At 46.6% G+C, this 27909-nt stretch overlaps 1 protein-coding gene across 1 annotated transcript; it reads left to right on the forward strand.

Annotated features, from left to right (window-relative positions):
- The first annotated feature begins 2497 nt into the window (after positions 1-2497).
- Positions 2498-27806, forward strand: EHD1 (EH domain containing 1). The gene is made up of 5 exons (XM_075569917.1): positions 2498-3402; positions 7907-8004; positions 20552-20964; positions 24109-24273; positions 24776-27806. The coding sequence occupies exons 1-5, from the start codon at positions 2999-3001 to the stop codon at positions 25298-25300; spliced, it is 1605 nt and encodes a 534-aa protein (XP_075426032.1). The 5' UTR covers positions 2498-2998; the 3' UTR covers positions 25301-27806.
- The last annotated feature ends 103 nt before the right edge of the window (positions 27807-27909 follow it).

Genomic DNA, 27909 nt, shown 5'->3' on the forward strand with positions numbered 1-27909 from the left:
TAAAGTCTTGCAAATGTCACGTGGTCTCCGGGATGTTGGATCGGCAATAAATGAGGAAGCAGCGTGTGGTTTGATGGAAGAGGTTCCCGGAACCAGAAAGGAGAAGCGGCTTCTTAGAAAGGACCAAACCACAGGAATTTTAAGCTATGGGAAACAGTGGTGACAGCCTACCCACACTACTTAAATTACAGTGGGATCGCCCTATTAAAAACCACGATAGCCCTCTTATCCATCGGAGTTGCCCCCTTTGATTTTAATAGGATTACTCTCTTAAATGTCAGATTAACCCTATTAAAACAAATCAATTACTCAGGAGGATTCGAGGTTCCTGCCCCCACCCCTCCTGGAAAAAAAAAATGTATTAAGGAAAAACTGCTAATTTTTACCAGTGAGACTCCATCGAAGTCTATGGCAGGGGTGCTCAACTCCAGTCCAAGGACCACCAAGAGTTCAGTGTTTCAGGATATCCCTGCTTCAGCACAGATGGCTGAGATCTGATCTGAGGCTCAATCGAAGATTGCACCTGTGCTGAAGCAGGGATATCTTGAAAACCTGACCTGTTGGGGGTCTTGAGCACCCCTGGACTATGGGTACTAGTGGTAAAATCAGTGAGAATGAACCCAAAGCAGCAAGAAGGGACAGGCCTCGTAGCATGTGACGAGTCTCCTATATGGTGACGCATTACATGTAGTATGTGATGTCTCCTGTTCAGTGATCCTTTACATGTAGCACGTGATGTGTCCCCTGTACTGTTTTCCTTTGCATGTACCACGACATGTTTCCTGTACACAAGATCATGTCACATGACACTTTAGTAAAATATACTGGACACCTAACAAGCTCCTATTGAACCCCCAAAATAACCACAACATATATATAAGCATATGAGTGTCACAGAGGAGTGCTACTGAGCATGGCAATATATATTTAAAACCAGAGACAGCACATAAAACACAGACAAAGCTCAGTTTTAGCACATCCAGTGAAAATCATACATGGTACAGTGCCTAAATATATATGTATAAATATCTATTAAGTAAAATGGTCTTTTAGTTTGACATTTTTGGCCAAAATTGTTGTAAGCCCCTGAGCCAACGTCACGGCAGACCACAATTCAGGGGTCCCTCACGCTAATATAAATTCTTAATAACCTGTGTAATAACAGGAAGAATGATTTATAGTAAATCTGTCAATATTAGTTGCAAAGTTCTAAGTCTGATTGAAGCCTTTATTAACCTGTACATTACCAGGAAAAGCACTCTGTATTAGAGATGTCACAACCATCCTGCAAGCAAACAAGTTCCCCTGTGTGGAAGATGCTATGTACAGGTTAATAAAAGCTTCAATCAGACTTAGAACTTTGCAACTAATATTGACAGATTTATTATAAATCATTCTTCCTGGTATTGCACAGGCAATTTTGGCCAAAAATGTCAAACTAAAAGACCATTTTACTTAATAGATATTTACACATATATATTTAGGCACTGTACCGTGTATGATTTTCACTGGATGTGCTAAAACTGAGCTTTGTCTGTGTTTTATGTGCTGTCTCTGGTTTTAAACATGACACTTTAAGCACGCTGCATCCCGTCATATGTTACACATCTCCAGTACTGTCACTGTGTCCCTAGCGCCGTCACATCACATTTCCTAAATGTCCTGTTTTATTATACAGCAGGACCCCGCTATATGGCGCTCCGCTCAAACAGCGTTTCCCAATGCATACCCATATTCATTAGGTTCGGCGCTTGTTCCGTTTTTCCGGTGATTTTCGGCATGACGTGCACAGCAGCGGAGTATCCGGCTGTCACTAAACAACAGTTTCAGCGCGTGCGCTACGCCTTGTCAGATGCCATTTGTCAGCGAAACAGTCGGGTTACAGCTCTGCATCTGTTTTCAAAGGTACAATACAGTACTGCAGGGCCCCGCTTTACGGCGGCGACCTGGAAACCGCCGTATGAGTGGGGCCCTGCTGTACTACATATCTGTGTGAGTATACTGTCACACTCACACTGCCTCCATTGCGGTCATCACTTCTTATGCAATGTAACATGTATTCACTTTGTGTGTCCGGTCATGTCACGTTACATGTATGTCACCTCAAGGTTGGTCATGTCACTCCAGTAATGTTACACACGCCATTTCGCATGCATATTACACGTATGTCACGTCACAGATCGTGTCATGCACGTTTTCCTTCGGTCACGTTACGTAGCATTTTACACGCACACGCCACCTCACTGGTCATGCTCCGCGCATGTCCCTCTACGCGTCATCGCCCTCTGTATGTGACATCCATGTCCCCATTTCACATAATAGGAGCCAAGAACTTTGACCTGCCCCAACACGTGCGGTGTGACGTCACACTTCCCCTAGGTGACGTTTACTCGGGAGGGGCGGCGAACCTCTCACACGTCACTCACCGCCTCCCTGCCCCCACTCCAATAAGACTAGGAGCCGGGGGCCGCTCCCTGACACCTTCAAGCTGCCCTCCTTCCATCTCTCCTCAACGACCTGCCCGCGGAACCTCCTCACTGGCACTGAGCGGGACCACTCACACCCCCTCCTCCTTTTATACCTATCGACAGCTGGGTCGCGTGACCAAGGGACTGCAGGCGCGAGCACACCCCAACGTTTTAAACTGTAGTGGAGGGCAACCCAACGTGACCAAAGAAAGGGGGGGGCGGCGCGAGGACACCCCAGGCCTCACACACACACGGCCATCAGCGGGGCACGAGTAGGACACGTCACTGCCGAATCAGTTGAGCGCGAGGACCCCCTTCGCCTCGCTCCCATGCTGAGGGGGCCGGTCACTTGCCCCGCCCACCACCTTTACACCACACACACAGCTGTTGCAGAACGAGAGCGCGCCGCTACCACGCCCAGGCGCGAGACAAGCCGTGCCGGTCCCGCAGCGTCACGTGCCCGGCGTGGGGATTCCGCGGGCACCGTTAACCGTTGGGAAGGGGACGGTTGGTGACCGGCCGCCGCCATCATGTTCAGCTGGGTGAGCAACGACGCCCGGAGGAAGAAGGAACCGGAGCTCTTCCAGACGGTGTCCGAGGGCCTCCGCAAGCTGTACACCAACAAGCTGCTACCCCTGGAGGACACCTACCGCTTCCATGACTTCCACTCCCCGGCCCTGGAGGACGCCGATTTCAGCAACAAGCCCATGGTGCTGCTGGTGGGCCAGTACAGCACCGGCAAGACCACCTTCATCCGCCACCTCATGGAGCAGGACTTCCCCGGCATGAGGATCGGCCCGGAACCCACCACGGACTCCTTCATCGCCGTCATGCACGGCCCGGTGGAGGGGGTGCTGCCGGGCAACGCGCTGGTGGTGGACCCGAACAAGCCCTTCCGCAAGCTCAGCGCTTTCGGCAATGCCTTCCTCAACAGGTAACCCTACATCTGTGTGCCAGCAGGGCTAAACTCCTGTTCTCAACAGCTCAAGAATTCGGGATATCTCCGCTTCAGCCCAGGTGGCTCAATCAGAGGCTGTCTGAGCCACCTGTGCTGAAGCTGGGACTGATTTGGTCACCTGTGCTGAAGCTGGGACTGATTGGGTCACCTGTGCTGAAGCTGGGTCTGATTGGGTCACCTGTGCTGAAGCTGGGTCTGATTGGGTCACCTGTGCTGAAGCTGGGTCTAATTGGGTCACCTGTGCTGAAGCTGGGACTGATTGGGTCACCTGTGCTGAAGCTGGGTCTGATTGGGTCACCTGTGCTGAAGCTGGGACTGATTGGGCCACCTGTGCTGAAGCTGGGATTTCCTGAAAACCTGACTAGTTGGTGGCCCCGGAGGGCTGGAGTTGAGCCCACCTGACCTAGTGTATAGTGTCCCTGTGATAATGGCAGGAGAGAACCCGTGAGGGAGCTTGGCGCCTTTGGGCTGCCTTCCTAAGCGGGTCATTGTGTATTTATTTGCTGCATTATACACCTACTGTATACTGTCCCTTTGATGCTGCCATTAAATGGTCTTTGGGAATGCACACGTGTGTGGGAATGCATTCCCAAAGGCCATTTAGTGTCAGCATCATAGGAACAGTATACAGTAGATAGATATATCATTACAGTATATACATCAATCGTGTATCATTATATGCACCTACTGTATACTGTACCTATGATGCCAACTTTAAAAAAAAAAATTCTGGAAGCTCGGTGCCTTCAGGAATACCTTCTTGAACAGAAGTGTATATATGTGTGTGTAATATATATATATATATATATATATATATATATATATATTCTCCTCGTTTTACAACGAATGGCTTATCCAATGCAACGCAATGCATACCTATGTTCATTTTTACAACGCCAAAATGACTTATCCAACGCTCTTACGACGCTTTGCAAAGTTGTTTGTGTATATAATATATATATTATACTATAAATATATTATATTTTTATTATACAGGCATACCCCGCATTAACGTACGCAATGGGACCGGAGCATGTATGTAAAGCGAAAATGTACTTAAAGTGAAGCACTACCTTTCCCCACTTATCCATGCATGTACTGTACTGCAATCGTCATATACGTGCATAACTGATGTAAATAACGCATTTGTAACAGGCTCTATAGTCTCCCTGCTTGCGCACACCTTCGGTACAGGTAAGGAGCCGGTATTGCTGTTCAGGACGTGCTGACTGGCGCATGCGTGAGCTGCCGTTTGCCTATTGAGCGAGATGTACTTACTCGCGAGTGTACTTAAAGTGAGTGTACTTAAACCGGGGTATGCCTGTATATATATATATATATATATATATATATATATATATATATATATATATATATATATATATATATTACACTATATGCACTATATAACGTCTGTGTGCTGCATATCTTATTGTCTGCGTAAAATATTTTGTGTATTTTAGCATTAAAAATGCCTTCAAGAACGGAACCTTTCATTTAAACAGTGTTCCTATGGGAAAACGTGTTTCGCTTTACAACGTTTTGCTATCCAACGCCATTTTGAGTAACGCATTGTGTCGGATAACCGAGGACTGCCTGTACACACACACACACTATTCATACTGACAGTGCGCCCGGCACAAACTAAAACATTATGTGAAGCAGTATGGCCATATTGCGCACAATGTGGCGTAAACGCTACGGCGCGGTAGGATTTGGAGGAGACAAATCTATTTTATTTATTTATTTTTTGCGCGACGGCGTTGTCGCGTGACAAGTTTGAACCAATGAGGGTGAACCTCAATTGTTCACCATGGTGACGCCACAGCCACGCCTCCCCGCGCGTGTCAACGGAGGACACAAATCGCTCAGTGACTGCCGCACAAATCTATTTTCAGGTCTGTCGCGCGCCCTATGGCCACAGCCTTAGGCAGAGGTTATAGTAGCGGCGCGTGACACATGCACTAGGCTGGAGGCGACCGGGAGAAATGGCCGTGATGTTACGTGAGCAGTTCGCCCTCATTGGCTGAACCGCTCAGGTGACGCGGTTGTCGCACGGAAAAACATTCAATAGTATTTTAAAAACCGCACGCGTTACCTCATAGAGGTATGGCCTTTTGTTTGCGGCGCGGACGGCCACTATAACAGCGGCCCTAGAAGCCCTTCAGAAAGCTGTGACCTTTTCCTGAACCGGTGTGTATGTGTGTATATGTACGTACCGGTTCAGGAAACGGTCACAGCTATCTGAACGGCTTCTAAGAGTCAGTAATAATACAGTGTGTGTGTATTTATAATGTACTGTATAGAGATATATCTATGTAGAACATTTTATACACACAATTAATACTGATCTTCCTGGACAGGTTATAGTTGGTGTGTGTTTGTGTGTATCTCTGTATCTTGTCTAGGTATGTCTATATTCTTTCCTGCACGGTGCTGGTTTGGGAGGGAGGGGATCTGATGGGTTTCTCCTGTAGATAAGTCCATTGTTTTTTGTTTTGGTTTCCCCCTCCCTTTCACAAAAACCCTACTTCCCCTGGCCTAAGAAGCAGGCATTGTTTGAGGGTGCAAACTGTGTCCCGTGCAGGGACTTGTCTCCTGTCACTTTTTTTTTTTTATGTCCGAGTTTCCATTTCCATTGTCAATTATAGCAACTTTTCATTTTCATTCAGTGCATTGAGATACCCTGCATCATTATACAGCGCGGCAAGCGTATAGAGCTACTCATATCATACAAGGTGAAGTGGTCGTTGTCGGTGCAAGTGATACTCTGCATAATTATACAGGGAGGCATGCTCATTTGGGTCATGTGTATAATTGGCAGCGAAGATGATTAACTGAACAAGTTGTCACCTGCGGTGTCCTGACCGTGCAGGACTGGAAGGGTCGTGACGGGGTGCGGCCGACTGAGCTGCACTTTTCCTCGCCCCAGAGAGATGGTTTTTGTCCATGATCTGGTCCCACCCTGGATAGGTATGAGTGAATCACAGGCAGGGGTCTATGCCAAAACTGACTGTGCAGCAAAACGTCACTAATCCCTGCAGTGCTTCTCTGTACGATCCCGAGCTGTAGCAATGTGCTTTACACAGAAAAGGGATATCCTTTTTAGTTTTGGGAGGTCCTTCCCTTTTCTTTCTTTTTTTGCCGTCTTTAACAGATGTTGTCTTCCCAGGACCAAATTCAACAAAATGCAAGGGACCTGGCCCAGAAAAGAGGCACGCTAATGGTGATGCACGGATTTCTGGGGCGCGACTCTATAAATCAGGGAGCCTGACTGTGAATCTGCCCTGTTGGCTTCTGTAGTTGCATTCAGAGAATACCCCAAAATTGCACCTCCTAGGAATGTAAAATTGCCTGTGCCATTTACGTACATAGGGGCCTATGCAGAGAGCAGCGCTAGAATAAATTGGAGAGTTTAAGAAAAAGTAGCTTTAATGGAGAGTTTTATTCTCCATATGCAGAAATGGGCGAAATCCGCTATTTTTAGCATTACTGCATGTGGAGAATTGTAAATGAGGAGATGCGCGCAGCTGAAAGGGAGAAAAAAAAAATCGCGCATTTTTTTTTTTTCCTATAGCCGGCGAGCTCCTGCTTCTTGCCAACTTTAGTTGGCGGAGAAAATTGAAGAAAATCGCGCCAAAAACAGCCGCTAGATGGCGAGCGCGCCTTTCTGAATTTGGATATTTTTCAGACTGGCGAGATGTAGTTTGGGCGGCGAGATTTTCAAATAGAAAAAAAAAATGGCACTTTATTCCTACCTCGCCATTTTCAGCTGTTTTTTGCGCGATTTTCGCCGGAAAATGGCGAGATTGTAAATAGCGCTGCTCTCTGCATGAGGCCCATAGTGAGGATTTATGTGCTGGTAAAAACGTAGTGACTCTGTTCTGTGGCTGCTGTCTCTGTGGGAACACCTTACATTCAGCTGTCTGCATTTCTGTGGCAGCTGAGCAGACGCAGCGTCAACCTCTGATCAAGGCCCTTCATTCTGCGAGGAATGAGCAGCTGCTTTAAACAGAGGCCTCTGCAGCAATCCGGAATTCAAAAAGGCAGCTGGGCTTTATACTTATAGCAGTATGTAGATGTATATATCACACACGTATACGTTCCATAGCATTATGCAGAGTATGGTGGGGTGCTCCTTCGGCAAGCAGAGAGGTGATTGGCTGATTTGCTGCCGAAGAGGTTCTTCAGCACCCGTAATGTTTCCTGTGGCGGCCCATGTGGTAGACAGACTCCCGCAGTGATTTTAGTAGCTTTCCTATAGGTGCTTCTTTCTCGGCCTCTAAGGAAGTCCAGACACGACCTGGTCCCATGAGACTGGTGCCGTGCCTCTTACATGGTCAGCTTATCCGAGATCACCAAGAGTGCTGCCTGGACGCTGCCTAACTGGCTCTGGGCACACGTGCAGTTATAATGCTCTGCATGAAGCGACAGAGGAGGCTTTCTGTTAACCAGACCTGTGCTTTGTTGCTTTCGCCAGGTTCATGTGCGCGCAGCTGCCTAACCCCGTCCTGGAGAGCATCAGCATCATAGACACACCGGGAATCCTCTCCGGAGAGAAGCAGCGGATCAGCAGAGGTAAGAACTCTTTTCGCACTACACTGGGACCATGTAAACCGTGGTTCCCATCTTTCACAACTGGGCCTCCACTAGAGCTGAGCAATTTACCCATAAAATAGTAACATCGCACTAATAGCCATACGGTCAGTCGGCCATTGTTGGAGTCTTTGAGTTATAGGGACAGTTGGTGACATGCAGTTCACCAGCTTAATCCGTTCCCTAACCCCATCTCAGATATTCAGTAATAGGCGCAAGTATAAACCTATTGTTATTATTTCAAACACCTTTAACTTCTAATCATTTTAACATTTATCGTTTTTAACGTTAAAAAAGTTTGTCCTTTCCCATTAGCAGATTTATCATTATAAATATTATGATGCATTTTTTATTGGGATGAATTATTTTTGCTCATCCCTAGCTGCCCATACTCCAAAAACATTAGTTTTGCCTCTGCCCACATCTATATTTAGTGCACAAAGAAAAGTGTCCAAGATGTGAAGAACAATAGGGACACCTGGTTGGGAAACACTGGTGAATACAGTAGAGTGTTAATATTATGGTGCAAATACAACTTCCAAAGGAGTGGCAGCCACACAGTGATATATATGTGTCTATATAGATATACGATAGAGGCTCCGTCTAGCATAGAAGGGGTTACAGCTTCCAGATATTAGATGCTGGGAGTCTGTCCCACCCCAACACCGCAGTTCAAATACCAAAAGTATGAGGTGTTCACAGATTGTGCTCTGTATAAACTGCTCCTCGCACTGTTACTATAACACGCCTGTAATTGGAAGATGGCCATCTCAAGAAGGCAACTTAAGCAAAGGGGGCTTTGGTTTATTTGCAAATTAAGTAGTTCCTATTCATAGTCTGTGAATGTTTGCTGAACCTGTCAGTGTTCGAGCCAGTAACAATGCGGAGAGACAGGAGCTTTGCCGGTGCAAACTCCTGATAAGCCCTTGATGAGATCACAAACTCCTCCCCAGGTCTCAGTTCAACATATGAACTTTAGTTAGGATTTAAAATGAGGAGTCAGATTTGGGTATAAAGGTCTGTCACTCAGATGTATCTACTAAACCCTTTGAGCGACACCGGACTTCTGACACTCAGCCTGGTGCTGCCCGCCAGGACGAGAACGAACGTCCAGGATACTCTTCTGTTCCAACTGACCCTCTCCCCCCCCCTCCCCTAGAAAATTAGCATTTTTATGTTGTATAAAAGAGGGGTGTGTAAGCTGTGGGCCGGGGTCTGCTTTGTCTGCGTAGTACTGTGTAAAAGTATAGTGTACATGGGAAGTGGTTTCTTGCAGCACGAGGGGGGGTTTGAAGGGCTGGGCTGTGGGAGGCAGGAGGCCCAATACAGATATGAGGGCAGCTAATGAATCACTGAATCACACACCACAAAGGAATCCCACTGCAGCAGCATGCCTGGAATATCTGTGCTGCTCTCTGTGCTTGTCTCAATGATTATTGTAATACATACAATATATAAAGCGGCCCTCTTGTATTACATTTTCTGAAGATTTCTGCCTGGTTCAGATGCTGATCGTGCTGGGGAGGGTGGGAAGGTTTGGTCAAAATAGACTTGTTTTTAGTATAAACACAGCCAGAGCCTCCCAGACCTGCGCAGCTGCAGCTGCTTTCCATCTTCCCTGGACCTGCACCATGCAGAACCACCAAGCGAACAGCATTACAATGCTGGGATTTAAAGGGGCAATTCCTTGTACCTGGCCAACAAAACCTTTTAGTAGTTGAAGTCTAATGTGGCTTAAGCCTAACTGCCAAGTCTGCTTTTATTTATTTGGATATTTGTGTGTGTCAGACTAATCGCTGTGATTGTGTGCCACTGACTAACTCTTGCTCCGCTTCTCTCCCCGCTCAGTGATTCCTTCTTGCCTGCAGAAGGAAACTGTGCCGGGAAAGATAAGGCCCGTTTGTCCAGGGGGAAGCCAGGATGTTCTGAACAAAGCTGGGTCACTCGGCGAGGGGGTGGGATTATAGTTTCTCACCGATTTTCCTTTCATCCTGGCACAGAGCTTTCATAGGACAGGAATTAACCCCCTTTGCTGCCAGGCACCCCAAAACCACTCCACTGTGATACCATTTATGGCTCTGTCTGCGACAGGGGATGTTTAGTAACAGGAGGAGGTGTTTGAAAAGGGCAAGGTATGAATATGACTTTTCTCATTTTAGGTTATCTTAAGCAGCGATCTATTCCTGTGTTAGAAGCGTCTCCGATGCGAGATTTAGTTACTTCCGTTGTATCTTCCTGTCACCCGGGGAGAGGTGAAAACTGTGACATGACACGGGTGTCTGGCACCTGGAACTTCCTGTACCATACGTGATGTCACTAATATGTTGATTTCCTGTTTTGCTTTTTGTAAATGTAGTTTCAGTATGCAGGTATAGTTTCTAAACAATACCCAAGTACACGTATATTTAGGGGTAATGTGCTTTAAAGGGGTGACTAAGTAGGCCGTACTATTAGAAAGTGTACTAGTGACAGGGTAAAGGTGTTCCTCCTTGGGGCAAAGTGTACTAATGGCTGTGACATGTTTAATCCTTTGAGTGCCCTAAGGAGTAATCACAACGTCATGGGGTCCTACATTCCAGGGGCCGTGTCATAGCCTTTTACTGCTTGTTTCCCGGGGGAGATTGGGTTCTGCGCTGCAGGACATGATCCAGTGACATTGTGATTATGTAACTACTCTTTGGAGTTGTCATGGTGTGCCACTCCGGCACCCAAAGGGTTAAAACCGGGAAGATACTCGTTTATAAACCTCCCTACCGGGGAAACAAAATGGGTATCCACTCTGGTGAGTCACTAGGTGGCCACAATGTTATATGTTGCCACTTTCTATTAGACACCAATTTGAATACCCAGCAAGAGTACCAGTAACTTTACCGGTGAGTAACTACATTTTGGTGGGATTGCTGCTTTTGAGGTCAGTCTGTCCTAGGGCCGAAGTGCAATAACGACCGTGACATGTTTAAGGGGTACTTCTTGGTGATTGACACCTTTTTATAAACCTGTTGTGCATTACATCTGTATTTAACATGGGTTTCCCAGCCCTGAGAGCTGAATCTTGGGAGGGGTTTCATTTCCTCAGGCTTTTGTATATCACTGTGTCCAAGAGTTTGCAAATACAAAGCCCCCTCTCACTCTCTCTCTCTTTTTTTTTTTTTTTAAATATAATTTATTGCCTCTCCTGGTGAGGATAAGGGGGAAGAAACCCCTTGCTTGACACTTGACAGTCAGTCCTTCTCCCCCCTCCCTATTCCAAGGTCCTGAGAAAATGCAATGTGTAATTTCCTTTTAGCACAGCTCGATTAGTTTAAGGAAGTCCAATACCTTCTTTGCAAAAGGTTGTTCTTATGGCGAGCTGCGTGGGATTGCACCTTTCATGCTAACCCCTATATAAAGCCTACAATAAGTGTGATTACTATACCACATCTTGAGCTTGACTCCTTCCATTGTGAGTCCGTGACCCCTTTGTTCTGTCTCCTACATCTGCTTTCCTAAACAAGCACTGGCTTTTGGTCAGAAGTACAAAGCGCTCAGCACTTTGCTGGCTACTCCCATGCCACCTAATTTAGCAAACGCTACACGGGAATGTGAAACCCGCCCGTCTCAATCTTGTGATCACATCACTCTCTATAGGGATCTGTATGTTTGAAACGTGCTGAACCCTACATCCGGACTAAGCCCCGCACTGCAATTTCCTGCTGCCATTGTTACAACATGCAGTGTTAATGTGTTTACTATTTGAGGTAGCTATATTAATTAGTAATGCATATTAAAATAGACTGCAGATAAATTGTTTTAGGTCACTAATACAGTACTATATGCTGTGAAGCCTCTTCCCTGCACTGGGGAAGATTTTCGTCCTGTTGATTGCAATAGAGCTGAGCTTATCCTATCATATTCTAAATTGGGGACCACACTGTTATATACTGTTAAGTGGTGACCAACCTGATATACTTCAAGGGCCTCATATTACACCTTACAATGTTTCGCTCTTGTTTTGAGAAAAGTGTTGGATTGGTGTATTGTCCTGCAAGTGTTTAAGTATGAATGTGAAACTTGGACCCTAAATGTAAAGGTAATTCAGACGCTCCAGACAACTCAAAGAATTAGAGATGTATGCTGGGTATTACCCGAAGAGACCGGCAAAATAATGGGTTCAAAACCAAGCACCCGGCTGGTTCGCCCTCATTGGCTGAACCGCAGGGGGGCGTGGCCAGGGCTCCGTCCCCAGTTCTGAAGACCGTTTTATTGTCTTAAGAAAAATCTTGTCGTGCAACGCAGCGGCAGAGGCAGAAAGTGGGGCCGGCCCCATTGAGGGGCGGTTCTTGTTCCTGCAGCACACGTCATAGCGCGCGCTGCCGCATATACTGGGGACCTAACTGCAGTACCTGGGAGATCATTCAGGAGGTGTCATCCAGCAGTGGGGAGACACGGGCTGAAGATATGATGTACTTGGGATGGGGCTGTACTTTTCTCTGTCTCCCTGGTGCACAGGTGCAGCTGTGGCTATAAGCATTTCCCACCCCCCTCCTGTCGGATTGTAAACACGGTCCCACTCCTTTTTCTTACCATGGGAACTAAGGATTAGCACAGGTGGGGCGCAGCCTGTACTGTTCAGCGCACTGTCATTAATCAGCTGGGTTACCTTGCTGGTGTGGATATGCTGCCTTTGGAAATGCTGATATTCTGTGTTTAAAACGTGGCCTGTTGTGTTCATCTGGAGCAGTGATTTCCAACCTTTTTTTGTTTGGAGGAACCCTTTAAGTATTTAAAAAAAAATCTCTGGGAACCCCTATCTGGCTGACACATATTGGGTTCGACAGGGGTCAGTCACAACATTCCACACCTCACGAGCCACCTCTATTTCCCACCCTCTACGCATGTATTTCTCTCCCATCCATCTCACTAAGGGGCCTATGCAGAGAGCAGCGCTATTTCGAAATTCGCCATTTTTTGGAGAAAATCGCGCAGAAAGCAGCAGAAAATGGCGAGTTCCGAAAAACGCGCCAATTTTTCTTTTCTATTTGTAAAACTCGCCTCGCGGCTGGCGAGAACCTCAATCTCGCCAGTTTTAAAAATATCCGTATGCAGAGAGGCGCGAACGGCATCTAGCGGCTGTTCGCGCCAATAAAATGGCGCGATTGTCTCCTTTTTGCCTCGCCAGAAAAAACTGGCAAGAAGCTGCCGCTCGCGGCCATTGCAAAGGGAAAAAAAAGGCGCGAATTTGTTTTTACACGTTTCTGAAGCGCGCATCTCGCCAATTTAAACTCGCCACACGCATCCATGTTAAACATAGCAGAATTCGCACTTTTCTGCATATGGAGAATAAAACTCTCCAAAAAAGCTACTTTTTAATAAATTCGCCAATTTTAAAATTCGCTGCTCTCTGCATAGGCCCCTAACTCTCCCCCTCCCGCCTCGCATGTATTTCTCCCCTGCGTCTCACTCTTACTCCCTCTTTTCCTCACTCCCTCCTGCCCCCCTCTCTTCTCCCACTCGCCCCTACCTTCCGTCAATTACCCCACTCTCTCTCAATCCACCCAACAAAATACATACAAAAAAAACCACCCCCAGGGGGGGGGGTGTCCATAGGAGGAACCCCTGAGACTGTTTCAAGGAGCCCCGGGATTCCACGGAACCCTGGTTGGGAATCACTGATCTGGAGCAATGAAATGGGTTACATCTGTGTGTATGCACAGCATCACATCTATGTATGTTAATATATACACACAGACGTAAATGCAGTGCAGTGTACTGTAAATAACAGGGCAACTATAAAACTTTTTTTTTTTTTTTTAATTGGGTGATATAGTTACCAAGATAAAGGGCCATGTTTTGTAGAGCTCAGCAGGTAATAAAAGCACCAGCAGCCCAGGTCCTGGGGGCAGTGTGATAACAATTTAATGATGCCGCTCTATTGACACAATCCTTGTGCACTTTGATTTAGCAGGAAGTTGGAGTCAGCAGGGGACAGGCCGGCTATTGTTTTCTCTGCACCCTGGGACCCACTTGTTCCAAATATGATTTTGTTCCACTAAAGAGAATATAATACACGGCAGGATGGAGGTTTATGTAATGTTTGTTATGAGGGTGGAGAAGAGCACTTTTTCCTACGGGCCTCTGTTTATTTTAATATGTACTGCAGTATAAACCGTGGGACATGCACATAGCGCGCAGATGTACAAGGAAATCTGACTGCAACAGCTCACAATCTACATACTATACAAGGGCTGGGCAACTCCAGTCCTCAAGGGACTCCAACAGGTCAGGTTTTCAGGATATGCCTGCTTCAGCACAGGTGTATGTCTTTGATTTTCACCTGTGCTGAAGCAGGGATATCCTGAACACCTAACCTGCCAAACTAGGGGTACTTTACAGGAACAAATCCTCCCTGAGTCTCCTGATCAGAAAGCGTATTGCACAGCAGATGCTAATGCCAATTATTGACTATGGAGACATAGTATATGGCTCGGCACCTCAATCCCACCTTAGCAAACTTGACACCATCTACAATTCAATTTGTCGTTTTGTTCTCCAATGCAACTATAACACACATCACTGCGAAATGCTCAAAGAACTAGATTGGTCATCACTAGAGTCTAGGCGCAAAGTTCACCTTTCCTGTCTTGCCTTCAAATACTTTCTGGGCAAGCTACCCAGCTATCTGAACAAGCTCCTCACCCCTACCACTTGCAGCACTTATCACCTGAGATCTGACTCCAAAAGGCTGTTTATGGACCCAAGGCTCAACAAAGTATCCGGCCGCTGTTCCTTCTCTTACCGTGCACCCCAAAACTGGAACAACCTACCGTAGACTCACATCCACCACCAGTCTAAGTTCTTTCAAAACTAAGGCTGTCTCACATTTTAATCTGGTCTGTAACTGTTACATGCGCCTATAATATACATCTTCTCTAACTGTGCATGCAATGTCTTGTATATAATGTATACCCTGTTCATTTATGTAACTTTATTTGTAACCCTGTTTTATTTGTCTTAACTCTGTGCCCAGGACATACTTGAAAACGAGAGGTAACTCTCGATGTATTACTTCCTGGTAAAACATTTTTATAAATAAATGATGGTGGCCCTTGAGGCCTGGCGTTGCCTAGCCCTGTAATAGCGGCACAGCTGCATTACTGGGACAAGCATCTATTTGATGCAGTTTATAGTGTTAAAATTCAATTGTTTTTCAGGTGCAGTCCTGGTTCTTCTGAAAAACATAATATTGTACAGCTTGGTGTATAGAGATACTCTGCATCATTATACAGTCCACGCCTAGCAGACAGCATGCAATCTTCTATGTTGACATCTAAAATCCCGTTCTATGGCTTCCCAGCCAAAGCTGCTCCTTGTGCATCGGACAGGTCATGGGAATAACAGACTTGGAATGACACATTCGTATGTCCCTGGCAGCCGGTGGGGAACTATATATACATCCACCCTGCCTGGAGTCTGTAATCCCTTCTCAGACTGTGTGTATGTCTCTCTCTATGGATATCTATAGCGATCTGCTATTGCACCTCCTTGTAGAAGTCTGATTCTATAGCTTTTAGTTAGCTTTGCTCTGTCTTCTGTTTGCAGTTATTTGCAGCAGTCATTAGTGCGAGAAACCGAAGCCGCTGCTCTGTATGAATTAAGTAAAGCTGTTACTTTAATGGGGATTCAAATCCGCAATAACACAAACATGAAATCCTATTCTATGCCTGCTGTTTCAGGCCTCTCAATGTGAACTGTATTGCCCTGTAACGTGCTGCTGACCGTGTGATAGTTCAGATTGCTGATTACAATGGAACCGTTAAACCTGCAGCAGCAGCACTGTTCCATTTCCTTTGCCCCCTCCTCCGCCACACGCAGCTTCCCTATTTGGCAGTGGAGTCCCCGCTCAGGTTTCCTAACACGGTCACCTCTCTTACGGACACTGCTAGAGCCGAGAGCCGGTCAGTGGTTGGGACATGCTGATGCACTGGGATTATGGCGCTCTCATGTGTTACCTTCCCTGTTTGTTGAAATGAAACACTGGAATTTCCTGGAGGGGGGGGTGGGGGCGGGGCGTGTTCTACCCAATAAAGCTTTATAGGGTCAGTCCTACAGTCTGCAAAAACAGTGTAAAAATTAGTCCGTTTCAACCCTGTGTACAGCAGTTTACATAGCGCAAGAGATGTTGGCCAAAATCTTCTATCAAACGCGGGAACTCCCTTTTTGGGGGAAGAGATCGTGTCAGTGGATATGGAAGAGCTGTGACATGCGTGGAATGCATCCCAAATGACACGCCAGCGACCCCTCACTCGTGTATAGCTGGCTTAGAAAATATCAGCAGATGTATACGTTCTAAGGATCTGTACATATCAGCTATATTTGCTCATTGTGGTAATTACATGAGCAGGCCTAGTGACATTTGCATGAAGAGCTTCAGATCTCAGTGATGGTATCAAAGCTTCCATTTAAAAAAGCTTCCGATCTGCATACATTTGCTTGTCATTTTTTTTTGTTTATTTAAAGAATTTTTTTTTTTCCCCCAAATACTGTACAATGTTTTTTTTTTTTTTTTTTTTTAAACGTTTCCTGGCTTGTAATTCTTGGGATTTCTTTATGGGTTTTAAAAAGCTATTTGCTCTCTGGAAAATCAGAAGCATAGCAGCCGCTTTGAGTTTTCCATATAAGGGATGTTGAGTTTAGACTCCTGACCTCTGGCTTTTTACTCTTCCCATGGGGGTTTAAGGAGGGAACGCAGAGGATGGAAAGGTTTATCTGTCGTTATTAGGGGGAGATTCTCTGGTTTGGGTGTGTAACAATTGCTGCCTTTATTGTGCTAGGGAAGCAAAGACTCTGACATTCATACAAATGCCCCTGTGTTCACTCCTGGTCTTGTTTCAAGGTTAGCAATGTGGTTCAACCTTCCTCAGAACTGGCATGGGGTTTCTGTAATGGGTGCGGGGGTCAGCCCCACTAGGAGCCAAGCGATCTAATGACGGTGATGTATTTAATTGGCTAAAGGGTCAGTCCCACTTTAACCTCAATAGGAGCTGCATTAAAGTGCGACTTCGGGGGGTATAGCGTTGATCCCCTTGCTTTGCAATAAGTCGCCGGACCCCTCTGGCAGTGAAGTGGTCAATCATTTCCTGACCTTAGACATAGAGGGGGGGGGGGGGAATGAAAGTTACAAATATTTAGACGTTGGTGATTTCCAATCCAGATGTCGAGGGTAAATCATTACCTCGCCAAGTTGTTTTAAATATAACTCCCTGGAGCAGAAGAGCCCCAGCGGTTAAGACCCCATTTCTCTCCCCCCACCCTATATTTGTGGGAGTTTGCCTAGCTCTCTCTACTCCTCACTCTCTGGATGAACAGATCCACTGATCTGATGTGTTTAGGTTTGAAGGGAAAGCACTTGGGGTTTACCACTTCGTCTGCAAAATGCTTAGTTTGATCTTTTTGTTCTTTCTAAAGCTTTTTCTTTATTTTTTCTTCTTCTTAGAGTAGGACATTTTTAAGTGAAACTTCTTACTTGGCACTGGCACATTCAAAAATTGCATTGGTGTCAATTGCTTTCATGGGAACAAGACTTGTTGGGGAAGTAAGGTATTGCGCGTGACCACACGGGCCGCGCAGATACAGCGCAGCTCCGCTGGCAAATCTGAGTATCACTCGATCATGCGCATAAGCGAATGAAGCCTTCTGTGCGCGCTACACTTTCTGTAAGGCCAAGCTCATGGTGGCGGCGTCGCTACGTGCGCGCGCTTGCATCTGTGCTCACTTCCAGGACTCTTACCTTATTGCCTATTGGAGTTCTTCAAGTGCCCGCGGCGCATGTCGACGCTGCTACATTTTGCTGCCACAACTCAAATTGAGATTTGGGACTGCAGTAGCGTCACGTGAGCTGGCTCGGCCAATGAGGGCAAACCAGCTTTGTGACGGGTTCGCCACGCCCCCGATCGCGCACAACCGATCTCCTGCAGCTAGCGCACACATCGCTTGGGCTGTGGGGGCGCCCATGGCAGTGCGCGCCACAAACGTAAGGCTTGGTCCCCACTGGCGGCTGCAGCGCTCGCTAAGACGGGCGCTGCGGGGACAAGAGCTGCCTCTCAATCGGGCCGGGCCCGCTGCGAAGGGGGGCTGCGCGGTGAGGTTTTCTTCCAGACCCGAAAATTGAGATGGACACAGGCGACGGAACTCTAGGCCTCGCGCCCCCCCCCCCCCCCTGGCGGTTCAGCCAATGAGGGTGAACCTGCCGGGTGATGTCATAGCCGCTCCCCAGTCACGCCCCCCGTCTTTCCCCCCCTGAAGCGCTATGCAGACCGGGGAATTCGGCTGCATGCACCGCCAGCCTCGCAGACGCGCGTGCAGTCTAAGCTTGGACAAATTGAGATTTGGGGCTCCAATAGCGTGACGTCAGCATCACGTGAGCTGGTTCAGCCAATGAGGGCAAACCAGCTCAGTGATGCGTTCGCCATGCCCCCGATCGCCGCGACCGTCGCACACATTGCAGGGGCGCGCACGCCCGCACCACAGCCATGAGCTCGGCCTAACTCACGTATGCGCAGAGACGTACACCGGGGGTGGCGCATACGCAGAGGCAGCCGGTGGGTGCCGCAGAGGCGGCCAGTGGTTTCCGCGCATGCGCAGAGGCATCAGAGGTAAGCCTCGCATGCACAAATGCGGCCCGACGGCAACACACCACACACAGCCTCCTGAAGCCCCCACACACTCCCCACCACACCACCACCCCACACACACACACACACACACACACTCCACACCACTCCCCCACACACAAACACAGCCCCCCACTCCCATCCACACACCCCCCCCTCACACACACACAACCCCCCTCGCGCACGCGCACACAACCCCCCTCACAAGCACACACAACCCTCACCACCACACTCACTCTCTCACACTCACTCAACACCCCTCCACACCCCACCGACAGGGTATGTGGCAAACACGCGTTGTAAGTGGAACTTCTTTGTGTTTTTGCACTGAAGTTGTTTTTTTGATTTTCATGTTTTTGATTGAATGAAAAACCTTTTGAAAGTAGAATTACAATTTCGATGACAAAACTCTTAAATTTCACTTACAATGCGTGTGCTCTGCACAAACCACCCCCCTTCCCTTTTTTTTTTTTTTTTAATGGGACAAGATCAGGAGTGAGCTACTCCAGTCATCAGACACAGAAAGCAATGTGCTGCCTGCCCCGCATAGTGAGGAGGTCATGTGATGATAACCAGTTGATTAGTAACACCAGCCACAGCTCAGCAAATTTTGATGGAGAAAGGTTTTTAGTCTGCTGCTTGGGTGAATATTAACATGAGATTTGTTTTCTTGCTGTTACCTCTGCCCAGAGACCCACAAAGCTTCACTACCTCTGGAAGCGGACTGCTTTAACCCGTTCAGTGCTAAACGGTTTTGTCACTCCTTGTTTATACGGCCCATCAAAGTATAACACTGGAGAGGATTTAACCCTCTGAGATGAGTGATGGATCTGTAATATAGAGTTTTGCAGGAATGGGTCCTGTCCCATATCTGACTTACAATCTACTTCTCACTGTTCCAACTCGGGGCTATAAAATGTACTTGCCAAAGATCACATTTTCCGGATACCGAGGTGTGAAACGTCTTCTCCCACTTCAGAGACAGTAGCTTTCCCTCCAAAGCCTGACTTCTATATGCAACTTTAAATGATGGCTTGTGTGTAAGGGTTATGACCGCACCGTTAACACGATTCCAAATGAACCCCCATTTGTAACCAGTTTGCGTGGAATTGGTTCGTTACACTGGCTGTTTCCTGCTGAAATGAAGAATCGTTAGAGGTGATTTGCTGAGATAATTCCAGCTCGACGTGTTACACAATGAGGGCAAACAAACCCCATAATAAGTTGCACCCTCATTTTTATTTTACTGTAACAAAAACCACCTAAATATTCTCATGCAGTTCACACTTAATACCCAATGGTTTGTGGTCAGCAGTAGTAAATATTTCATATAGTTATATACAAGTTATATTAATAAGGGTTACATCTGAATGGCTATAATATCATGCTGATCATTAAATGCCCAATATCCATATCAATACTAATACATTATCAACCCTTATAATAAAGAATCTTTTATTGGATTATGAATCAACACGTGTGTGTATATATAAACCAATGTATATTGGTATCTAACAAAGGAGGGACTAGCTAGGTTAGCAATCCTAATATAACAGGTTCTTTATTACACACGTGTTCATGTATTAGTATTTATATGGATATTGGGCATTGTGATCATCATGATATACTAATAAGTGTTACATATGAAGGGCTGTAATAACTATAAATTGGGTATTTTTGCATGTGTATATTTGTCAACTGTTTTTTTTTGTTACAGTAAAAATAAAAGCCAAATTAAGAGTGCACCTTTTGGGGTTTCTCTTTTGGTGTGGGTGTGTGTGTTTTTTATCAATGGCATTTACTATAAAGTTTGGAGCTTTTACAGACAAACTCCTTTAGATGTTACACTGCACGTCTAACCCAACCCTCTGTTCCTGCAGGCTATGACTTTGCAGCAGTTCTGGAGTGGTTCGCTGAGCGGGTGGACCGCATCATCCTGCTCTTTGATGCCCACAAGCTGGACATCTCTGACGAGTTCTCCGATGTCATCAAGGCCCTGAAGAACCATGAGGACAAGATACGTGTGGTACTAAATAAGGCCGATCAGATCGAGACTCAGCAGCTGATGCGAGTGTATGGGGCCCTCATGTGGTCGCTGGGCAAGATCATCAACACACCTGAGGTGGTGCGGGTCTACATTGGGTCCTTCTGGTCCCACCCGCTGCTCATTCCGGATAATCGCAAGCTGTTTGAGGCAGAGGAGCAGGACTTGTTCAAGGACATCCAGTCCCTGCCCAGGAACGCCGCCCTGCGCAAGCTGAATGACCTCATCAAGAGGGCGCGACTGGCCAAGGTGAGGCGAGGGTGGGGAGGCTTGGTGGTATTGTATTAACGTAAGTTCATGGTGCTAAAATACAGGGCAAGGCAATCGTTCTACATTTAGAGTCCAGGGGAGACCTTGTTCTTACAAAAAAATAAATCAAGCCGGTTAGAAAATATCAACCAAAGGGGTGATGGATGGGTTGGTTAGAAAATGTCCACCAATAGTGTCTTACAGTTGGTTTTAAAAAAAATGTCCGTCCAAAATATCTTGCGGTTGGTTAAAATAACAAAAATGAATCTCTTGCGGCTACCAGAGTTGAGGGGAATCAGGAGGGGCACTTACTGTATTAGTGTAATACCTGGCATTCAAGAAGGGGCGAAAATGGGTAAGAAAGTCTGCTACCCAGGGTGCGTCCAGCCCGAAGCCCCCACTTCAGCAACCCCCTCTTCCTGAGAATAAGATGTGGGGTCCTCAAGCTGCGCTATCGGTCCCACTTGGGGCATGGATAAGCACACGGTTCATTGTAACCCGCACAGGATGTGGTGGGGATGGCAGGTCTTTAATAAACCTCTTGGAGTGGGACAGGAAAGCAGAGGTTGGCAGATGTAATGGTACCATGAACTTTCCATAATGCCATGGGCTTCTCTCGATTCGCTCTGCCTTAGAGAGGCAGTCCCAGTGTAGGTCCAAATTGGGTTAATGGCAGTGACCTGTTTTTAAAGTGCATGTATGTGTTGGATTTTTTGGGTTTTTTTTAAGCAGGGGTCTCCAGAGTTGAACTCCATTCATTTCAGCTCCAGGGACCCCTGCTTCTGGAAATATGGAGGTCTGTAAGGGGTGCCGGTATCTCAACGCAGTTTGCCGGTCCTGGTCATGCAGACCAATAGGAAGCTGCACCGGATGACATCACGAGCTGAGAATCCCAGCCACCCACCCGGAGCTGCTACCTGCACCCCCATGGAGATTTAAGGAAAAAAGAGAGCGGTGCGCTTGGGGTGCTGCTTTAAGGGGTTTGGTGCTTCCTCCGTGTATTAGCGACATGACGTCATCACCTAGGTGGTGTTGCGTGGTGATGTCATGTCGCTAATACACTGAGGGCTGCAATTCCACAACTTACTGACACTGCACTGGCTATTATTTGCTACATTATGAGCTGAATTTTGCTGCCTCTTTAACTTGATACGGCCGAGAGTTGCGCCTCCAGACTAAAAACACAATTCGTGTGCCTGTACTCGGCTACTCTTAAGTGACGATTCAGTCCGCGATCCGACGGGGTCGAGTGTTTGCAGTGTAACAGCAGCTGCCTCAATATTTGTATGTTTGTTGATGGCGTGCGTTCGGTCTGACAGTTTACACCACTACCCTTGTGTCTGTTAGCTGTTGTATACCGAGCACAGGCACTATTTTACCTTTTGCAAGCGATTTACCGCGTTTGTTAAGGTCCAAGAGGGTAATTATAGCTGTTCCCAATGCATGTATGCATTTGGGCAGAATCTCTATACTGTGAATTGGACAGAGTGCCAATGTGCACTATAAATACGGTATAACACTAATCTTAGAGAGCTACAACTGTCCACGTATTGAGGTGTATCTGACTACCATATACAGTCAGTATCCTGATATTTACCCTTTGTATTACTTTGTAGGGATCATACACCGAAGGCTTGCGAAATTTTAAAGGACAACCCGCGCTCATGCTTGGGGAACTCTCCAAGCATGAGCAAGCTCAGCGCCAGCGGGGACAAAGCCTAAATCTATCTCAGCATCTCTCCTGCTGAAATCCCTCTTCTGTCTTCTTATTAAATCCCATATTACTTAGAAAAGGATCATTTTTGTCTTTTTTTTACATCTCGTCCCTAATGTCTCTCTATATACCATCCTGACTCTCGCGTTCTGCTCAAGCATGTCTTCTCTCTACCCCCTTTGTATCTAAAGCCCTCTCCCACCTAAAACCTTTCTCACTAACTGCCCCACACCTCTGGAATGCTTTCCCCTCAATATCCGATTAGCACTCTCTCTATCCACCTTTAAAGCCCATCTTAAAACGCACCTCTTTAATTACGCTTTTGGGTAGCTCTGCTTGCTGATACTATATATCTCGTATGCATTTACCATGACCCCTTGCAGACGCCCTTACCATAACACCCCCGTCTCTGTAAGCTCTCCCTACTTAGATTGTAAACTCTTTGGGGCAGGGACTCCTTTTCCTACTTTTATGTATGAAGTGCTTATTCCTATTATGTCATGTGTTACTGCTGTAAAGTGCTATGTACATTGATGGCCACACATACGTACATACATAGTCACTGTGTACTGCACAGGCAAAGTTCCCCTCTGTCGTCTTCCCCCAACATTAAGGATAGAGGGTTTGATCAGATTGTTGTACTTTTCTAGTATGGCTTTTCTGACATTTCAGAGGAAAAGCTAACCCTTCATTACTTTAAATACAGAGGGCAAAACCTCACCATCATGTGAAGACATTAAATATATACCTATATCTATCATCTTCAGCCCTTTCCTCCCCAATGATCTCCCAGGTACTGCAGTTACAGCCTCTCTTCTCTGCATTGCCCCAACAAATGTTTTGATCTCATCCTCCCATTTTACTTTTGGTCGTTTAATCTCTTAGAATCCAGTCGAGTTCCATCTTTTTAAAACAATGGTCATTTGTTCTTGCGATATGTCTTGCCCACCGCCATTTTACTTCACCCTTGTGATAATGTCACAGACTTTTTTGTTTGGTTTCACACCCGTTTATTCTTTTTCCTGTCTCTTCGGGCGATAACGCAGTGTACATCTCTCCATACTACTTTGAGTTGTCTGAAGCTTTTGAATTATCTTCGCGTATAGTGTCCAAGTTTCACATCCATACGTAAGAAATGTCCTATTACAACATCATCAAAGGGGTTAATATTTCCTTCTGGGACATTTAAAGAGCCTGTTCCCCCTAGGACCAATGTTAGCTGATGCCAGTGGCACATTTAATAGGTTTACTGTAGGTGATTGGCACTTCTTTTTATATGAGACAGGTATAAATATTTATACATGACATTTCTAAACAATGTATCCAAAGTGTTAAAAATGTGTTTTCTTTTATTTTTAAAAAGGTGTTTGTTTTTTTTGTTTGTTTTTTAAATATGTCCCTGATCTGTCTATCACGCTTCCCCCACCAAGGTCCATGCCTACATCATCAGCGCCTTGAAGAAAGAGATGCCTAATGTCTTCGGAAAGGACAACAGGAAGAAGGAGCTGATCGGCAACCTGGGCGAGATCTACTTGAAGATAGAGAAGGAGCATCAGATCTCCCCGGGAGACTTTCCCAACATAAAGAAGATGCAGGTACATGGGGTGCTCTGCACCGCACTATGGGGTTGGGTTCCAAGAACTTTAAAACTTTGATCTATACGATAACTCTTGGAGAAGTGTAGATTTGGGAGTTAATTGTGAGGCCTTTTTAATGGACCAACATGAGGTCTTCGTAGATTAATTTAGTGTATACAGCTTTCTGAACCTCATGGGTTTTTATTTATGCGGGAATAGACCTGGGGTGTTTGGGAATCTCTATCTACACTAATTTAATCTATGAAGAACTATCCTGAATTTAAACTTTATTATTAACCTAAAAATGCAAGAAAATTACTTTCTGTGAATGTCCAGCCTGTGCTATCGGAGCAACTCAAGCAGTTTGTACTGGCATGGAGGGACTAGAAGAAAATATTAATTGTAAGAATAAAATGTACTTCTCTATGCTCTCCTGTGCCAGTACAAATCCAGTGGGGCTTCCCTACTAGAGGCGGGCCTCACCCACTTCGGAAAAGTCTCACCTCTTTCCCTCCGACAGGAGATCCTGATGACCCAAGACTTCTCCAAGTTCCAGTCCCTGAAGCCCAAGCTCCTGGACACGGTGGATGACATGCTCTCCAGCGATATTGCCCGGCTGATGGTAATGGTGCGACAGGAGGAGTCCCAGATGACCATCAAGGTGGTGAAAGGTGGCGCCTTTGAAGGCACCATGAATGGGCCCTTTGGCCACGGCTATGGGGAGGGTGCAGGTGAGGGCATAGACGACCTAGAGTGGGTGGTGGGTAAGGACAAGCCAACATACGATGAGATCTTCTACACCCTGTCGCCAGTCAATGGCAAGATCACTGGAGCCAGTGCCAAGAAGGAGATGGTGAAGTCAAAGCTGCCCAACACTGTACTAGGCAAGATATGGAAGCTGGCGGACGTGGACCGGGACGGGCTTCTGGACGACGACGAGTTTGCGCTGGCAAATCACCTAATCAAAGTCAAGCTAGAAGGGCATGAGCTGCCGGCGGAGCTCCCTTCGCACCTAATACCACCGTCCAAACGGAGGAGCGAGTGAATCCAGGATGTCGCCCCCTTTCCTCCTTCACAAAGTCTTCCACATTTTCTTTCTTAAACATATCTCCCCTAAAGGAACTCTGACTTGGGTAAGAGGGGGATAGTTGTGAAATATATACACATCCATATTCGTATATTCCTATAACACAGCTTTAAATAAAACTACTACTTCAAGAAGGAACGGGAAACAGAGGTGTGGTCGGGAATGGGGGAAGGATGTTAGAGCTGTTTTGCGGGTGAGGGGCTGCAACCAATGAAAGGGGTTATAACAGAGTTCTGGTTATCTGCTTGGATAGTGGCCCTCTCAATAGCTCCATATTTTGATGTAATTAGATCACTGGACAATCCGATGAGTGTTGATCCCCCTCTCCCCAACCCTGTATACAGTCATACGACTGTGGACTGATCCACTGTACAGGCAACGGGAGGGGTGTGTCTTCACAAAACTGGGATTTTTCCAGTCGCCCTGAGCGCTAGTGTTACAGTAGGTTACTTAGGAGGCGCCCTTCTACTGTGCAAGTGTTAACATCGTACGCCTGTGAGCAGATGGTGGGAATCCTGGAGGGGTCCCCTGGTTAGGTAGGTAAGTAATGCTATAACAGAGACATGTCTGCTGCACACCATATAATGAATAAACATAATTACCGGTGCACTTGTGTAGAAAGATGTCCAGCTGGAAATCCAAATGATGTAGTGAAAAAAGAATAACACCAGGCACTTCGGATTTGCAAGGGGCCACTTACTACTTGAAAAAGACAGTTATGGTCGAAACGTCGCATAGTTTCTGGGTCATTAAATAGCATTGAAAATCCGAAGTGCCTTGTGTTGTTCTTTTTTTCCCTGGTTAGGTATCCATGCCATCTTGTCCCTGCAGGACACTTAAGCTGCTAACAGTACAAGTTTAACAGTCTGATTTAAACTGTGGTCTCTGCTACACAATAAATCTGCTTTATCAGTGTTCTACCCAGCAAGAGCCCCCATCCTATATACTGTAAACATTTCATTTGGTTCTGCTGTGGTCAACATCCGATAATGAACAAATTGTGCTGTATAATGGTGCTGAGTATCTATACATTGATAATGAACATGCCGCACTGTATAATGAGTATCCCTATACAAGAGGATGACCAACTCCAGTCCCCCAAGTGCCACCAACAGGTCTGGGTTTCAGGATATCCCTGCTTCAGCACAGGTGGTGCAGTTGTTGACAGCCCCTGATTGAGCCACCTGTGCTGAAGCAGGGATATCCTGAACCTGACCTGTTGGTGGGCCTTGAGGACTGGAGTTGGCCACCTCTGACCTATACACTGGTAGTTAACACAACCCTATTGAGTTCAACTTAACCCAATCAGTGTCAGAGGAGGACCTGCAATGCATTGTGCTGAGGGGGTTAACGGTGCAGCCCCACCCTGCAGTGTTTCAGTATTAGATATTTAAAACCGCTTCAAACCTTGAACATGCAAAGTAGTAGTGTCAGCAGTTCCTGCCTAACCAGCAGCGAGCCGCTCTTTCTGCACTTTAATAGTAAAGAAAAATGTACGGTTAAACAGTATTGTTTTTGAGAACTAGCTCTGTGATTTCATTAAACCAGGAGTGGCCAACTCCAGTCCAAGGGCCACCAACAGGTTGGGTTTTAAAATATCCCTGCATCAGCACAGGTGGCTTAGGCTCCGCTGCCTCAGTCAGCACGCCCACTCTGCATGCAGGCGGCGCGTTGAGAGGCAATTGACCGCTACCTGCGGTCCGTAGGGAGGGGGCGTGGTTTAAGCGGAGGGCTGCAGCGGGGGTCTACCGGGCTGCAAGAGGGTGCAGCGAGCCCCCCACACATGCCCTCTGCTGCTCCCCAGCCACAGCCTCCCCAGCACGCGCAGCCTGCAAGCCGGGCACTGGAGGGGGGGGGGATGCTGCCGCCTACTTGTGCAGTGCAGATTTTAAATCGCAGGCGTGGGTGCACATAGCCACAAACATATACACTCAGACCTCCCTCTCGTAGCTCTAGACAGCTCCTCTCCTCCTCATTGGCTCCCTGCCGCACCACGTGACGCATCGCCGCTTGGGAGCACGATCCTCGTGTATCCCCTGCTGGCTGACACGTCACAGTGCGCAGCGAGGAGGGACCGGGACCAGCTCGGGAGGAACTCGGGTCTGGCGAGTGACGCGCGCGTGCCGCGGGACCCAAGCCTTAGTCGGCATGATTGAGCCACCTGTGCTGAAACGGATATCCTGGAATCTGACCTGTAGGTGACCCTTGAGGGCTGGTGTTGGCCACTCCCTGGATTAAAGTATTATTTTTCAAAGGTGTATTTCACAAAGTATAATGCTCACCAGCCTGTGCCTTTCCCTCCTTGTGTGATTCAAAGTGTCCGTTCTCCACGCTGTATTTCTCTGTACATTATAACTCACGCCGGAGTCATTAACATAAAAGAAAACTTATTTTTTTGTGTGATTTTTTTTGTTTTGTTTCTTTTTTGTTTTAAATTTTTATAAACCGTTTAATTTCTTGGTAATTTCATGTCTCATCCTTTTTTATTTTTTTATGTCTGTATTGGTCAAGAGTGAGAGGTACGCGTGTCCCCCCGATGTCTGCGTTAGGTGGGGGTGAGAGGTATG

This window comes from Ascaphus truei, chromosome 14 (genome assembly GCF_040206685.1).
Source record: "Ascaphus truei isolate aAscTru1 chromosome 14, aAscTru1.hap1, whole genome shotgun sequence".
In the NCBI taxonomy this organism is placed as follows: Eukaryota; Metazoa; Chordata; class Amphibia; order Anura; family Ascaphidae; genus Ascaphus; species Ascaphus truei.